Raw genomic sequence first — 16,806 nt, forward strand, 5'->3', positions numbered from 1 at the left:
ATGCGATTCGTTTTATTGGAATATTTAGAAAACGTTGTATCCATCATTCGACCTCCGTAAAGGCTTTAAAAAAAAAAAAAGATTAGTACTAAAGCATTTTCAAAAAATATTAAATAATTACACAAAAGTCTGGCTTTGTAAAAAAATATTTATGACAATAACATTTGACACTACAACAAGTATTATTTTCTTAAGTAACCAGTCACGTCACACCCACTGAAAATTAATGTAGACAAAACCCTCTTCTCAGAGGATTTGGTCATCAATGAGGTCTTTCCTTAATGTAAGAGACATAGTGATTCCAAAACTCCTGAAAAACTGTCTGTGACCCCTTTTGATTTATTGGACGGGAATCCAAACTACAAAAATGTGATGCAGCTGAAGCCTCATCGGACGTTGCTTCCTGGGACTGGTTGTTTCCGCAGTTTGTTGAACAGCTCAAGGTACTGGTTCATCGTGTCCACACTGTCTGCCGGTGCATATAGGCCTTCGGGCTTGCTAGTGAACACGGTTGGCCACTCTGGGACACTGGAGCCTAGGAAGGTTTGCATGAACTCCTTCATCAGATTCCAGCAGTCCCCTGGAACCACACATGGACAATACTCAACCTGAAAACACAGCAACAAATAGGTCAGGGATAAGTGTCAGTGGTTAGAGAAGACCAATAATACAATGTTTCATCAGTGTGTCAACTGCCCACCTCTACAGATATCCCTCTTCCACTGGAGCTCATGGTCACCGTGCCGACTTTGATCAGGAAGTCGCAGTAACGATATCTGGATCCACGGCACTCCACCTTGTGCGCCTTGGCATTCTGGAAATGGCTTTTCAGCTTCAACATGAGGACATCAAAGTTTCCATCAGCTGTGAGGCAGGGTCCCCCTTCAAACAAGGCATGGCAACTCAACGGCGTCTCAGAGTTGTGCATTACATATAGAAGTTTGGTAGGTTGTCCTGGAAAAAACAACAAAAAAAAGCCATGTGATATTAGTGCAGTGTAATAGCATGAAATGCAGAATAAAACACAAATTATGTAGGCAGAATACATAAATGGCTGTCTTGGTTTATTTTGAACGACAAAACCTTAACTTCGGTGACACGTCGTAAATTTCTAGCACGTAATCTGGGACAAATGTATAGAGTAGTACCTGTGACATTTCCTGTTGCATGATACGTCTCACAGTCCACGCAGAAGCTCCCCTGCTTCACAGCACCCAACTGCTCCAGTTTCTTGTGCAGCGCATCCACCGTCTGCTGCACACTCTTCCCCTCTGTGACTGGTACCTGACACACACTGGGGGAAACAAAGAGCAGTATATTTGTAAAATGTTTCGTTTCATATGCATAACTTGGCAGCTAAATCGTCACAAGCATCACTGACGATGGGTATTTTATTCAAATTTCATCCAGGATGCTAGTAGTTAGTAGTAGTTAGGTATTTTTTTGTTTGCGTTCTCTGCTACTGTATCGTTACAGAAAGCGATTGAATGAAGTACTTAATTCAACGCTTTAATATGTCGGAAGCAAGTGGGAGGGAAAATAAGAAGGGTTACAATTAAACCACATATAGGATATAGCAGATACGTAATATAATACAACATTTTAAACAAAATACCTGAACTTACCAAGTCACCCCCATTATTTTTTTGGCCAACGATGTATTTCTTTATTTTTTTTATTTTATGACAAAATGTTTCCGGGTTAAGACTTCCGGTTGAAAATACATGATACGTACTAATCTGTCTATTTCTGTCACACTAAAGTATACAAAGGTAAATGTATGTGTATGTTAATAAATAAATTAAAGAAAAGATAATAATGACTATGGTTTTATAGAAAAGCAAACGTTAAAGAAATGTAGCGCGACCCTGCATGACGTCACTTCCCCCTCCACACATGAACGTCAACACGTGCAGAGCAACCATTACCACCATTCTGTGTTTACTGAAAGACTGGTGAGATTACGCACTACATTAGAACGCGTATGTTAATATTTCTCAAATCATATAGTCCGATAGAGTTGTCAAAATGCCTAAAGTGAAGAAGTTTAAAGGCGGTAGTAAAAAGGGTGGAGTTTCATTGGCAGATCAGATCATGCAAGGAGACGTTGCTCGTGTCCATGAGCGAGTGAAAAGTCAGGAGGATAAGGTAGAAAATGAGGACGAGTATGTGGATGAACGTTTATCAAGGAAAATCTTGGAACAAGCTCGCATTCAGCAAGAAGAACTGCACACAGAATATGGATTGTCACCCGAGACAAAGAAAGCGCCAGTCACAACTCTCGGTAAGTCTATTAATAAGTTTTAGTAAGATATGCATTTGAAATCATTTGAAGTTTTGAGCCTGCACATATCCTCCAATCACACTTATTGTTTGTGAATATGTATTTTTACATTTTGGTTGGGCTTCCCTTGAACTAGTTAAGATTGACACATAGAGTCCTTATAACAACACTTTATACAGTTTAGGGCCAGGACAGTATTCATAAACCAAGAGGAATGTCATGATATAGGCTAACGTAATGTGAATTTCCCTTTTTTAGGGTCCAGCACCCAGGATGCAGATTCTGATGAGGAGTGGCCAGCTCTTGGAGAAGCTGGTGATGTGGATGCTGATGCTGGGGGTGAAACTGAAGTTACAGTAGATACAGAGGATGAGAAAGCCATGGAGAAGTTCATGAACAAGAACCCTCCAATGAGGTAATGCTGGTACAGTACACTCAAAGTACACAACTGCACTGGACCCCACTCATCTGGCTTGCTCACAACAGTATCCATTATGTTTATTCAAGGAAATGGAAAAGTAGTTAAAGACAAGCTTGACAAGCATTACACAGCTCTTTGGGCCGGCGGTTACATTATTTTAAACGGTACCTGTATCTATTTTGTATGCCTCACTCCCTGTGTCGGTTTTTCTCCTTATAGACGCACCCTAGCGGACATTATTATGGATAAGATTACAGAGAAGCAGACGGAGGTGGGAACAGTGATGTCGGAGGCATCTGGACGGCCGATGCCTCAGCTTGATCCAAGGGTAGTGGAAGTGTACAGAGGGGTCAACAAAGTAAGAGCCTTGTCAATGCGTACATATTCTAGATCTGTATCACCACAGTGGATAAGAAGGCAAAAGATCATAGCATTTGATATGCATTAATTAAGTACCACTTAAACTACAGTGCAAGAATACCCTGAAAGCATTATTGTAATGGTAACATGGCATATTTTTACATTGTTTTAGGTTCTATCAAGATATCGCAGTGGAAAGCTTCCAAAGGCTTTTAAAATTATCCCTTCACTATCAAATTGGGAGCAGATTCTATATATGACGGAACCAGAGACCTGGACGGCAGCTGCCATGTACCAGGCAACAAGGTTGGTGAAAATGTTAATTTACGCATGCTTTACAAGAAAGTAAATCCAAAGGATTTTAAGATGAATGCATCGTGCTTAACCTGACTTCATGTATTTTGCTTTAGAATCTTCTCCTCCAATCTAAAGGAGCAAATGGCTCAACGCTTTTTCAACTTGGTGTTGCTACCCCGCATCCGGGATGATATTGCAGAGTACAAAAAACTCAACTTCCATCTTTACTGTGCACTAAAGAAGGCCCTTTTCAAACCAGGGGCATGGTTCAAAGGTAAGGGAAACAATGGCCTTTAATGTAGAGGAAAAACTGTAGAGACTTTCTATTTGTTTACCAATTGTATTGTGTTTTAAAAATGTGTATAGCATAGTTAAAACAAACCAGATAGACCATAGCTTGCCATTCCAACATTTTCTAAATATAGAGTTTACACTTAATTTTGTAAATTTAGATAGAAGGAATTATGTTACACACAAATTGGGGGGAAAAAAGTTCACCTGTTAAGGTCAGACAACACCACTTGGTGGCAGTGTTTTCCTAAAGTGTGTAATTTAAAGTCTGTACCTAGGGAACACTAGTATAGTTATTGCATAACCCAAAGTTGAAATTGACTAATTACGAATCATCGATTCCAGATAATTTTACTGGCTTAAGTTTGTGCAGCATGTAATATTAAGGTGGATTCATATCGTTACCTAATGCACTTTAAATACATTCAAGATCAGCTCAAACACATCAATAGTCACTCTTCAATTCTGCTCAACAAGGCCTGGGCAATAAAACAATAAATTATCGTATTGTGATAGACTTTTGATCAATATAAAACATGTTCAATATATATATATATCAATAAGAGACTGGACCACAGAATATAGCAGCTGGATTTGTTACACAAACACGGTTCCATACTTATTTACAATATTTGAGTGTTGTTCATTGTTGTATCGACATTGGAGTATTTATCAATGAAGAACAGTGGAAGGTCATTAAGTGTTAAACAGAAGTGTTTAAATCCAGCATGGTAATTCCTAGTATTTTTAGGTAATTAAAATTATCAATAGTTATCGATATCGATCAATATGATCAAGTTATATCGTGATATGTCTTTCAGCCATATCGCCCAGGCCTAAACTAATCCTTCCGACCAAATATGTGATTCCTTTTCTCAGGTATCCTGCTTCCTCTTTGTGAATCTGGAACATGTACCCTGCGGGAGGCCATTATTGTTGGCAGCATTCTGACCAAATGCTCAATTCCTGTGCTTCATTCTAGGTATGTTATGATTAAACACCGCATAAAATATCATGTTTGTGTTACGAGTGAAACTGCTTTACCAGAAAAAGGGTAATGATTTTAAAGCAAACAATGGTAATGTTCTGTTTTCTTATGTTAATGTCTGGAAATGCCACGTTTACTTTCAGCGCCGCAATGCTAAAGCTAGCCGAGATGGAGTACAACGGTGCCAACAGTATCTTCCTGCGTCTCTTGCTGGACAAGAAGTACGCCCTGCCATTCCGTGTCCTGGATGCCCTGGTTGCCCACTTCCTGTCCTTCCGCAGTGAGAAGCGCGAACTCCCCGTGCTCTGGCACCAGAGTCTGCTCACTATGGCCCAGCGCTACAAAGCTGACCTGGCGTCTGAGCAGAAGGAGGCAGTGCTGGAGTTGCTCAAAGTACAAACCCACCCGCACATCTCTGCAGAGATCCGCCGCGAGCTACAGAACTCGGAGTCAAGAGACCTTGAAACGGCTATGCCTGTGACCATGGCTATGGATTAGAGGAGAATCGACTCATGGACAATATTATTATGCCACAAATTAATGGTCTGTTGTTCAGTGACCAAACGCATTTGTAGATCTCACATTGCTGTATCCACATTAAAATGTATAAATGTAGAGTTGAAATATTATTTCCATCTTTACTGTGTTAACATTGTTAGAAATGAGGATTAGGTTTTCCATTTACACTTTACAAAGAAAACAGCATAAAGCTAATTTGATGTGTTTGATCAATAACAGCATTGTCTTCTTGTGGTAAACTGTTTATTATATAAAGGTGGTATTTTATTAATCATGTAAAAAAAAAAAAAAAGATTATATTTGGTTTCATTTAATATATATTTGAATGAACGGGGTCATCAGCTGACCAGTCCAGCAGGATGAGGACCTGCCAACTTTTCGGACAGTTCGTCAAAGTCCGCCGTGGTCAAAAACATCCGCGAATAAGTCAATATCTAATATAATATTGACTCGTTAGCTAGTCCTAAAACGACAGAGATTAAACATTCAAAATCTGAAGGAAGAGTAATTTTCGGACTGGATTCCCTTCACGCCGTAAACGTGCCAGGCGTGAGCTAACGGTCATATAGCTTACTGGTAATGCTCCATATTTATATATAAAGCTATATAATTTGTATTTATGAGCGTTTTGAATAGCGGACTGAATAGACAAAACTGTTTGGCTTTCTGTGGGTCAAATGGATTTGGTTTGTAAAGAGGAGGACAAACTCCATGACTCATTCAGTAGCAGTACCACAGAAAATGGAGACTTCATTGTCCCCCGGGCCGCCAGTGACCCCACGCTGACGGCCCGGCGTACCCTGCACAACCTGGTGGGCCTGGAGAAGACCTACCGACCCACCCCCTACTGCAGCACTGTACAGAAACAGATCCAGCCCTACATGAGACGAGTGCTGGCAGTGTGGATGCTGCAGGTACGTTGTTAATCCATGATGAGTCTGTGGACAAGTGTACAGCCTGTGCTCAACCAATCGTACCCTCTGCTGTCCCGACAGGTTTGCGAGGAACAGAAGTGCGAGGAAGAGGTCTTTCCACTGGCCATCAGTTACCTGGACATTTATTTGTGCCATATTCCCACGGAAAAGGCCCATTTGCAACTCTTGGGGTCCGTTTGCATGTTCTTGGCCTCCAAACTCCGGGAGACTGTTCCACTCAGTGCAAGCAAGCTTTGCCTCTACACAGACAACTCAATATCACTCTCAGAAATCCTGGTAAAGATTATGTACATAATCAAGAACACTTGTAGAGTACAATTGTTTATCAAACGATGGCATAAAGGGAATGGATCACAAATAAATAAAATCGGAATTAAATAGATACTAAACTAATTGGCCCCTTCGGGTGAATGTGTTTCTGTTGCAGCAGTGGGAGGTCACCGTGGTCTCGGGGCTAGGGTGGTGCCTGGCGCCTGTGCTACCCTGTGATTTCCTGGAACCAATCCTGCGAGCACTCCCCTTTGCTGCTTCCCTCAACCTTCAGCCCGTGCTCCGCCATCTTCACTCCTATATTGCCCTGGCAGCAGTTGGTGAGCCACCACAGACATATTATAAAGTCAACTGACCCTTAGAAAAAATAAACGAATTAGTAATAAAGGTAACAGAACACACTTTTAAGTTGGCCTATTTGTTGTGAATAAACCTCTCTTAGCGTTGTGAACAAAGTGCTCAAAGCAGCCATAACTTTTGGTCCTGATGTGTCAGCAGTTCCTTCAGGATACCGGGAACTGAGTTTGTGTAATCCTGTATTGTGTGCTTTGAAAAGACCATGTTCAGCTGGCTGATTTCCCATGAGACTCAATTGAGTTTTTCTCCCCCAATGCATTAAGTCACAGCCTTTCAGGCATTTGGGTCTCATTCAGACTCCAGACAGGAAAGGATATTTTAACCCATCACCGTGTCTCCCATTCAAAAAGGTGTGGGAAGGGCCAGACTGATTTACGTTTGGTCTCAACTCTTGTGCCTGGAGCTATCAGGCCAGCGTGTAGGATGTCGAGGCAACGCCTGCTGTTAAGCTCTTGTTTTTTGTTTTTCTGGGTGTGACAACAATGGTGACATTCTTCTTACTTGGTAACATCGTGCCTTACACTCCTATTAGTAATATAAAGCTCTCACAAATCAAGTCACGTTGAGTCTTTTTAAGCCAGACACTAACAACGTCCATTATAGATGTCCATGAATAAGACACAGCATCCTTTACCCTTTGAATAAGAATAAATGTTTTATTTTTTGTTATTTTCAGAGAACCAGTTTGTGTTGTTCCATCCCTCCACCATTGCATGTGCCTGTGTGGGGATTGCCACGCAAAGACTGCAACTCCTCCATGACAGTTTCTCCTGTGATTCACTTTTGCAGCACTTGGCAGAACTTTTGGTCATTGATCTGGTGAGGGTCATTTTTAACTGCCTGTGTTTTATTACAAACAGGACAATGCCCTGGCCTTATCTTTGTGACTTGTTGATGTGTCGCCAGCCTTGTTGGGCATATTTTGGAGTATTTGCAGTATCAAGTGGATAATAAGATATCAAGTGAGGGCTAAGCTTGGTGTCTCACTAAGTGTCCTTTATTGACTGAGTTTCGATGGGCAGCAAAACGTCTCTGTGTTGACATTTATACCTGTTGGTTTAGCTCCTTCCCATAACACCAGCTGCACTGTTACTGGAATAGCAGGCCTGTGCTTCTCTGTTGACACACATAATGCTTACAAAAAGACTCTTCTCTTTCTGAATCATGCATTTGATTAAATCTTCCCCTCAAACAGGACTCCATTCACAACTGCTACCATACTCTGGGGAGCATGGTGGTGCTCAGCCTGCCCCTGAGCTCCCAGGCCAGGGCGGCCCCCGGCTTAGCGTCCCCCAGCCAGCTCCACCCCCACTGACATTCAGGATGTTCTGCTAACACCTGTGGCTTAGACAGGCTGCTTGTCTGAAGGCCCTTTATGGCCATGGGCAAGACAAGAGTTAAGCTTCAAAATGATCAAACACAATGGATTAAAACTAAATGGCTCTGTTGGCTGAAGGCCCTTTTTACAGCATAATCCTAACGTGCAATGTTATTTAATGAAATAGGTGTTATAACGTTTATTGCTATGCTGTTCTAATATTTATTCAGAATAAATCTATTAACTGCATACTATTTAATGCAGCACTTGAAAAATGGTTCTAGTGATTTGTATATCTTTACATCGTTGTAAAATACTTTTTAAAATACTGCACTTGGTCCGATGCGATATCAAATGTATTCAATTGTAATTGTATTGTTGCATATTAAAATGTGTCTGTATCTCAATAACATGTTTTAACCTATTTCTGAAAAGAATATCCAGAATATCTCAGACACCAAAGGAAATGTAGCATATTTCACATAATGCTTTATTTTTGCATTCAATTTCATACAATTGAGAAACAATATCCGCAAGAACCTCAGCAAAAGTTTTGACAATACAATTTAAATATTCATGTCATTTTTTGGAAACATTGGTGCATTGTGTGACACAAATGGCATTGCTTGATAAAAATATGCATCTAGTGCATTTCTATATACAAAAAAGTCTGAATAACTCCAATGATCTCCTACCCCTGAGTAAAGTTTAGAGTAATATTTCCTCGTTCACTTCAAAGACAACCTTAAAGTCCAGTTGAGCAGTAGATTAAAAATGCAGTTTATTAAAATAGAAAGCCACTTCCAACATTTCAATAACTGAATGAGCAACACGGTTCAGTTTCAGTAGCTTGACTTGTGCAGTTTATTAGAGTTACAGCAAATGCATTTGTAATTCAGGTCTGATAGATTAAGTAGGGTTCTCCTGATTGTTTACGATCTAATAAAGTGCTTTTACCGGTATATTGAGTTTCTGAGGCAACATACATGCACTGAAAAATAGTACACATCTAAAAAGACATCACATCTTCACACTCAAGCACACAGTAAATCTGGCAAGCATACGACATCAAATAATCACATCTCTGCATTGCTAGTGTTCAATTGAAAAGCTCAATTTTAACAAGGCACTAGACATGAACTGGCAGGTCAAGGTCATGATGTTGTTTATGACGTATTATGGATACTTTCACTAATCCCCATTTGGAACGGCTACCTGCAAAGGCATCATTAGAACCTATGCCCCATTACGCCACGACCAGGAACCAAACCAGGTTAAACAAGTTTCACTTGTCGTGAGTCAGTGCATAATAAATGTTATTCAAGTCATTACCTCGTTCTATTGAACATGAACTTCCTTCTTTGTCAAGAAGGAAGAAGAAAAAAAAATGTATTTGTCCTTGGCATTTTAAGTCATTTGAAATATTTTGGTTTCTCTTTGGAATCAGGTATATATTTTCCAATAACCTAACCCACATTAGAGGGGTTAAATAAATTAAGTAACTACACTATTCAAGTTTTGTTTTAGATTAAATTAAGACTCAGCATAACCCAGCATCAGGTGAAAGAAATCCTAAACTAACCATTTGGCAATTATAGGCACGTGATGTGCCCCGTATTTCTGCAACTTAATGTAGGACATCAAGTTTCAGCATTTTCATACACATTACCAATTGAGCCACTTTAATAAGATATTATTGGTATTTCTTGAGCGTAAGCCTAGTAAAAACTTATCTTAACCAAATGTAGTCTCCCCTATCAAAAATGTGCATTCCATTTGCAGTCACATTCAAATCTCCCGCCCCCCACCCCCCCCCCCCCCCCCTGTGTGCCAACAGAATACCTTTTTTACATTTACCAAAATGCATGAAACAGACACTACCACCAACAAACCGCTGTCAAATGTACCTTCTACATGTATTCCTAGAAGACTTCTACTATCCAGTGATCGTTACCCATCGGTCTCTTCAGCTGGCCCCGACGCCTCTACCCACCACAGCCTGCTTGTAAGCCTCTGTTACATTCTCACAGTCTGTGATACTGAAGGCGCTGTCGGCCACCCCCGCCTGGTAGCACTTCCACGGCCTCCGCAGGCCGTCGCCGAGGCTCTCGCTCTGCTGGATGTCCAGCAGGTTGTCGGCCGACACGCACGCCCTCATGCTGCCCCGGGGCGGGTCATCGCCGGGCCCCGACGCGCCCATGCGCTCGGGGAGGTCCAGCTGATCAAACGACTCCGAAGAGAGAATGCTGTCCTCGCTGATGGCCGAGCTGGGCCGGGACCTCTGGTGGCCGGCGCGTGGCAGAGACACCGCCAGCTGGTCCAGAGACCCAAACTCCTGCAGCCTGTTGGAGGAGAACTTTCCGTCGCGCTTCAGGATGCCTTTACGAGAGGCCGGCGCCGCGGGGAGCTCCAGGGTCTGCGGCGGCTGGACAGAGGGGCCGCTTTCCGGGGACGTGGAGCAGTACCCCGACTCCTGCTCTGTGGGCTTCTTCAGGATACCTTTGCGGGGCTGCAACGCAGGCGAAGAGGGGGCGTTCTCCGGTATCGACGCGGCAAAGACGTTCTGAGGCTTCGCCGCCTCCACCACGGTGGGGACTTCCCCGGTCAGTTTCTGTTTCAGATTGGGGCGTCTCTTAAGGATGCCTTTAGAGGGCCTGGGGTCCACAGCCCCCTCCGCCCCAGAGTGGGAGACGTTGTTCTCCTTCTGTGACCGACGCAGGGAGCGCTGCCGCACTATATGGCCCTCCGCGTTCTGCGGCCGGAGTAGACAGCGCATTTTGGAGCCCGTCTCCAGCAAGGGCCTCGATGTTCGCCGGAACCAGCCAGCAATGCTAGACAGCCCGGTGGGGTGCTGGGCTGAATTAGAGTCTTGCGACGGGGCCTGCCCCGTCCTCTTGAACTCTGCCAGTAAAGGCTGTGGGTATCCCCAGTTGAGCCACCAGTGGCCCGCTATCTCCTCCACCGTGGCCCTGCGCTCAGGGTTCACCATCAGCATCCAGCGGATGAGCCCGCACGCGTCTGGAAGGAGACAAGAGGAAGAAAATGCGTAAGCATTGTCCTAGCATGCCACTGCTTTGAGTTAATTCAGCTAAATAAAACGAAATAACTACTAAAAAAAAGGTAAGGCCGAGTCTCCCACAGGGAGAGGGGAACACTAACCCGAGGGGCGAGTTGGTTTGCGGTAGTTTCCGGTGCTGATCTGCTGGACCAGAGTCGTGTGGTTGTTCCCGTCGAAGGGCATGGCGCCGTGGACCAGGGTGTAGAGCAGCACCCCCAGGGACCACGTGTCCACCTCGGGCCCTCGGTACGGACGCCCGTTGACGATCTCCGGGGAGGCGTACAGAGGGCTGCCGCAGAATGTTTGGAGATACTCATCTCCGTGGTAAAGATTCGACAGACCAAAGTCTGCAATCTGCAATTGAGCATTAAGGTCAGCGTGAGTCAGTCCGTCCTCTCTCTCTCTCTCTCTCTCTCTCTCTCTCTCTCTCTCTCTCTCTCTCTCTCTCTCTCTCTCTCTCTCTCTCTCTCTCTCTCTCTCTCTCTCTCTCTCTCTCTCTCTCTCTCTCTCTCTCTCTCTCTCTCTCTCTCTCTCTCTCTCTCTCTCTCTCTCTCTCTCTCTCTCTCTCTCTCTCTCTCTCTCTCTCTCTCTCTCCCTCCCTCCTGCTTTAAGGACACGTTGTCCTGGTACATACCTTAATATTACCGTTGCCATCCAGTAAAATATTCTCCAGTTTCAGGTCCCTATGAACAATCCCATTCTGAAAAGGAGAAAATTAAAGGTTATTTCCCTCATCTTTTGTGAAGGTTTAGACATTAATCATCAGTGCACAAACCACCAGTGTGCCATGCTGATGTCCCAAGGACAAAAAGTAGTGTGAAAGCATCCATTTTAAAATACTAGTTTTGAAATTGTTGGTAAGCTATATACTCCCATGAACTTGTATCAATCTTTTTTTTTATATATATATACACATTTATGGACGTTGTTATAGTGTTCGTGCAGACAAAGGCAATTGGGTCAGACAGGGTAAAGTTTATATGTGGTTATCTAAACTCCTGCTAACAAGGATGTTGGTTTGTTAGTCTCTATAAAAAAGAAGCCGGTGACAGTTGGCAGTTATGAATCGAAACTGGAGTCATTTAATGATCAGACGCCAGACTGCATTTATGGCCTCCCAGGGTTATGCTGAGCAGATATAACAAGCTGTACTTTAGACTTTCCATTACATGCTCACAGTTTTGAACACTAGGGGACCAGTGATTAGCATGCGTGAGAGTGAGAGTGAGAGAGTGTGTGTGTGTGTGTGTGTGTGTGTGTGTGTGTGTGTGTGTGTGTGTGTGTGTGTGTGTGTGTGTGTGTGTGTGTGTGTGTGTGTGTGTGTGTGTGTGTGTGTGTGTGTGTGTGTGTGCGTGCGTGCGTGCGTGCGTGCGTGCGTGCGTGCGTGCGTGCGTGTGTGTGCACGCACGCACTCGCGGCTGCCTGTTCACTGGCACCCTCATTAGAGTGTGAAACCATGCGTGTGTGTGCGTGTGCGCGCTGGATCCATTGGCCCTACGCCCCGCCGTTGTCCATAGACCAACTGTTCATTCCACCAGGGCATCAGTCTCACACGGCAACAACCCTTTTCACAATGACTGGCTGACAGTGAATAATGTCTATTATGCAACTCTGGTGGTGAGCACTGCTGAACCCCCCCCCCGTACGTTCCTATCCGCTGTGGAGCATCAGCCACACACACACACACACACACACACACACACACACACACACACACACACACACACACACACACACACACACACACACACACACACACACACCAAGGGAAGAAGTCTAGACTTCTTTCCTTGCTTTGGGGTTATTTGACACAACGTTATAATACCTGATGACAGTAATGCACGGCCGAGACGATCTGCCTGAAGAAGTGTCTGGCCTCGCGCTCAGAGATCTTCTGGGTCTCGCAGATGTAGTCGTACAGGTCCCCCCGACTCGCGTATTCCATCACAATGACTATTTTGTCTTTGTTTTCAAACACTGTTAAAAGAGAGACATGCATAAGCAGGTGTGTGAGGAGTGCTTTATTACTCCAGAACCATTTACATGATCCATGCAAAGCAGCACTCCATGGAAACTCAATCTCCCCACAGAGAACACGGTATGCTAATTAAAAAGGAGGCTCCTGTACAGGAGAGGCTTGTGGGAAGCTGTAAAGCCTGTGCTTCCACACTATACTCTGCTACAGGACCACAGAGGACATAACCAAGCGTGAATCTTCCCATGCAAAGCCCTGTGTGACCAAGCACCGCATCCAGACACATCTCAAACAATATAAAACGTTCAGTAAAAGAAAGCACAGCCATGGTGGGATTATGTACCTTCATAGATGGTGATGATGTGTGGATGACTGAGAGAGGACATGATTTCAATTTCTCTACGAATGTGAACCAGGTCCTGCTCATCCTTGATCTTCTCCTTCCGAATGGACTTTATGGCCACCTTAATAAAGGGAAAGATAAAAAAACGATCTGTGATAAAAGCTCATTGCACCAACAAGCCAGGCTGGGTTGAAGCGAAATTGAAAGTCACATTAGGCATTAGCGTTTTACGACCTTTTCAGAAGTTTATTGGTAATTTTGCCATCGCACACATTGCTTAATATTTAATTAAAAACATGCACACACACACAAACACCGAACCTCCAAAGGTTAAGGTTTTTTCTTCTGCCAAGCCATCTAGTAAACAATGATTATATAACTCAAATATATGATTCATAACCTTCTCTCCAAAAATATTTAACACAGTTTTATGATCCTCTACTGGTTGCAGTGTGAGACGGACAATAGAACTAAACACCCTGTACTATCGTCCCCAACAGCAGGGTTCGGACAGGGAGATCTGTGATTGGTTGCTGCGACTCTAAAGTATCAACTGTAATTCAATCAACACAGCCAATTTGTTGGGCCTTCGACGTGCTCGGGTTCTTCCAAAAGCACACTTTGTACGTACACCCGTGACCTGAATGAGCATTCTACGAGACACTGCGTCAATGCGGGCCTATTATGTTACGCTTCCTCATTGTCCGAGCGGGAGATGCCTGGGATTCTTTTCGGCCAGCGAGTGCGTCACCATGCGGCCCCCCAGGTTAAGAGGTGTCGCCAGCTAGCAGATGGCGGTCTCAGTGGGGTATCCCAGTTTCCCCTTGTCCAGGACCCCCCACTCCAATACATACCCAGACACACACATAACACAGCCACACTACCGGGAGAGTACAGACACAAAAAAATGAGTAGCCTACTGACTAAGCTGTCACCACAGATCAGCCTCAACACGCAACCGTCTATGAATCATCGTCTGGAATGGCTGCTCATACAGGCAGCGAAGTATCTCTCACACACACACACACACACACACACACACACACACACACACACACACACACACACACACACACACACACACACACACACACCTCTTTGATTTGGGGAAATTGCAAGGTTTCCTGTATTTGTTTTCCTGGGCCTCAGACAGTCTACACTGAAGCTGTGTGTGACTGTGGTGTTGGTCATGCTAGTGTGTTAATCTGCTGCTAGTCTGCTAAAAAAAAACACTGAACAATTTGGGAAAGATATTGAAATCTGTACATGGTTATTCTACACCTCTATACATGAGTAAGTTGAACTCCTTTCAAGAACACAAAAGAACGGCGAATTGAGTACAGATTCACATCTGTTGAGCACAACCACTGCTCTGACATTAAAGAGGTTATGCAAAGCATGTCTCTCACATTATACAGACACAGCCGGTCTCTGCTGGTACAGCCCAGAATTTATCATTTGCTTTAATCTTGGTCATAGCTGCAGGGGAATTCCAAAATTTCCCTTCCTTGATAACCGCCTTCTCAACCATAAACATCAAACGTTATCTTGTAATCGTTAAAAAGCTCAAGTCGAGACAACCTTCCACATGCCAATGAGGGCCACTGTGCGGCTCAAGTCATGGTCTAACTGAAAGTTTACACTGATAAGTAGGACCATTTGAAAGCATATGTTGTGGTTAGAATACCCTTCATAATTTATTTATATCTTTACAAAAATATAGTGAATTGAAAAGATGGGTTACTTTTTTTTTTTTCACTCAAAACAATGTGTTGGGAGATACTGTGTGATGGCTGTTGTCTACTATTGCACTCCATTTAGACTTGAACATTTAGCAAATGCCATTGTGATGGCCAGCCTAACATTGTGTGCAGCAAAACAATGTTTTACTTGGATAGCTCAAACTAAACGACAACAAAAACGAAACCTTTGCTGTTTGTGTTTGTGCCTGTGTGCGTGTGCGTGTGTGTATAAGTGAAACCAATGAGGTTAGACCTACTACAAACAAGAGGACCCTCCACACACTCGCAACCGTTGAACCCATGGGCAAATAAAGGCTTTTTAAATGTGTGTCGCAATACAATTCAACAAAACATTAACGGATACGCTAAAAGAGTACAACATAACACAACTAATTTCTGGGAGATATTAAAGTCACATACGTGACTCTTTATTGACCTAACCTTTGTCTGAAAGGTCTCCTCTAAAAATAGCAGCTGGAACCTTAACACAGGTAGGTTAAAGATAAGGTTTATAAACTCACGGCTATACAGCTGGGATGAAAAGATCAATTGTACCTAGAAATAGGACTTACCATTCTACCAGATCTCTCCTTGGCTTTCTTCACCTTCCCATAGGTTCCTTTGCCTAGAGTCTCCAGAAACTCGTAGCGGTGTTTGAGGTTGTGTTTGTGGTGGTGCCTCTTCACGGCTTGTCTCTTCAGGGTCACCTGGGACACGGGTTGACCAAACGTCGCGTTCTCCGCCGGGGAGACCTCCCAAGCTGGTTTGACGCCTGAACTCTCGCCACGTTTACAACTTTCCATTTTAAAACAACACTCTAATTCGCTCTGTCATCAATGCATGCCTTTTCTGTTCAGTGTGACCACGCAAGAGTCGTCCTGTTTTTCCATAAAAAGGTGTTCGGATCCGTGTCACATTTTCCAGAATGCCACGGAGGAGACCGACGCGATTTGGATGGACGTGCGGACGATAGTTAGATAGTAGATAGTAAAACGGCCAACCATCTGTCGCGGTGAAGCCGAACGCTAACGTGCTGTTTGGAAGAAGTTAAGACGAGGATGTCGCTGTGTTCCGCCTTGGAGGGCCAGCCAACCAGTTGGTTTGATGTTTGCGGAGCGGTGGGTGGACTTTGAATGAGCCTGTCCGGGCACGACTGTGCGCTCCCTGGGTTTGAGAGCAGCTGTGGCAACGAACGGACGGGCGTGCTGCTGCACCACTCAGGGGAGAGGGAGCTGTTGGTGAGGAGGGCGGGACAAAGGTGTAACAACAACTACATACAGTTCCAACGTTTTGTTTCTATCTTTTATATTAGCAGATCCGTTTTGTTGGAGCTATGAGGGGAGGGGGGAAGGTGCTAGGGTGTCATCTTTTAAACGTTAATTGGATTTTATATCAAAATAAAACAATTATTAAATCTGGTGTGTTATTCGGGGGGACTTGTGCAATACCATGATCTATATATTTGTATAGTGTTTGGCCTTGTACTGAACTTTTGTATTTTATTTTTTACTGATCTATGCACCTGTGTCTGAAGTTAAATTGATAACGTCTGAACACCGCTAGAGGTCAGCACTGAGTCGTTCAGCTGATTGAACGTGTCTTGTTCAACAAGTGGGCCTAGTTCGCATCCATGAGAATTTATGGAAGT

The 16,806-nt window shown here is 43.7% G+C and overlaps 4 protein-coding genes across 4 annotated transcripts; 2 read left to right on the forward strand and 2 right to left on the reverse strand.

Annotated features, from left to right (window-relative positions):
• Positions 1 to 81: 81 nt before the first annotated feature.
• med20 (mediator complex subunit 20) lies at positions 82 to 1,681 on the reverse strand. Its single transcript, XM_084464889.1, has 4 exons — positions 1,626 to 1,681; positions 1,149 to 1,294; positions 701 to 954; positions 82 to 608 (listed from the first exon to the last, which is right to left on the reverse strand). The coding sequence occupies exons 1-4, from the start codon at positions 1,637 to 1,639 to the stop codon at positions 387 to 389; spliced, it is 636 nt and encodes a 211-aa protein (XP_084321015.1). The 5' UTR covers positions 1,640 to 1,681; the 3' UTR covers positions 82 to 386.
• Positions 1,682 to 1,913: 232 nt separating this feature from the next.
• bysl (bystin-like) lies at positions 1,914 to 5,284 on the forward strand. The gene is made up of 7 exons (XM_084464881.1): positions 1,914 to 2,284; positions 2,543 to 2,699; positions 2,925 to 3,063; positions 3,238 to 3,371; positions 3,476 to 3,636; positions 4,533 to 4,635; positions 4,785 to 5,284. The coding sequence occupies exons 1-7, from the start codon at positions 2,029 to 2,031 to the stop codon at positions 5,137 to 5,139; spliced, it is 1,305 nt and encodes a 434-aa protein (XP_084321007.1). The 5' UTR covers positions 1,914 to 2,028; the 3' UTR covers positions 5,140 to 5,284.
• Positions 5,285 to 5,837: 553 nt separating this feature from the next.
• On the forward strand, positions 5,838 to 8,037 carry ccnd3 (cyclin D3; the record flags this gene model as incomplete). Its single annotated transcript, XM_084464472.1, has 5 exons — positions 5,838 to 6,074; positions 6,156 to 6,371; positions 6,523 to 6,685; positions 7,399 to 7,541; positions 7,918 to 8,037. The coding sequence occupies 5 exons, from the start codon at positions 5,838 to 5,840 to the stop codon at positions 8,035 to 8,037; spliced, it is 879 nt and encodes a 292-aa protein (XP_084320598.1).
• Positions 8,038 to 8,512: 475 nt separating this feature from the next.
• nuak2 (NUAK family, SNF1-like kinase, 2) lies at positions 8,513 to 16,316 on the reverse strand. The gene is made up of 6 exons (XM_084463917.1): positions 15,731 to 16,316; positions 13,417 to 13,537; positions 12,924 to 13,075; positions 11,733 to 11,798; positions 11,200 to 11,452; positions 8,513 to 11,058 (listed from the first exon to the last, which is right to left on the reverse strand). Exons 1-6 carry the CDS (start codon positions 15,959 to 15,961, stop codon positions 10,007 to 10,009), a joined length of 1,875 nt encoding a protein of 624 aa, XP_084320043.1. The 5' UTR covers positions 15,962 to 16,316; the 3' UTR covers positions 8,513 to 10,006.
• Between the last annotated feature and the right edge of the window lie 490 nt (positions 16,317 to 16,806).

This window comes from Micromesistius poutassou (assembly GCF_964030765.1).
Source record: "Micromesistius poutassou genome assembly, chromosome: 2".
Taxonomy (NCBI): domain Eukaryota; kingdom Metazoa; phylum Chordata; class Actinopteri; order Gadiformes; family Gadidae; genus Micromesistius; species Micromesistius poutassou.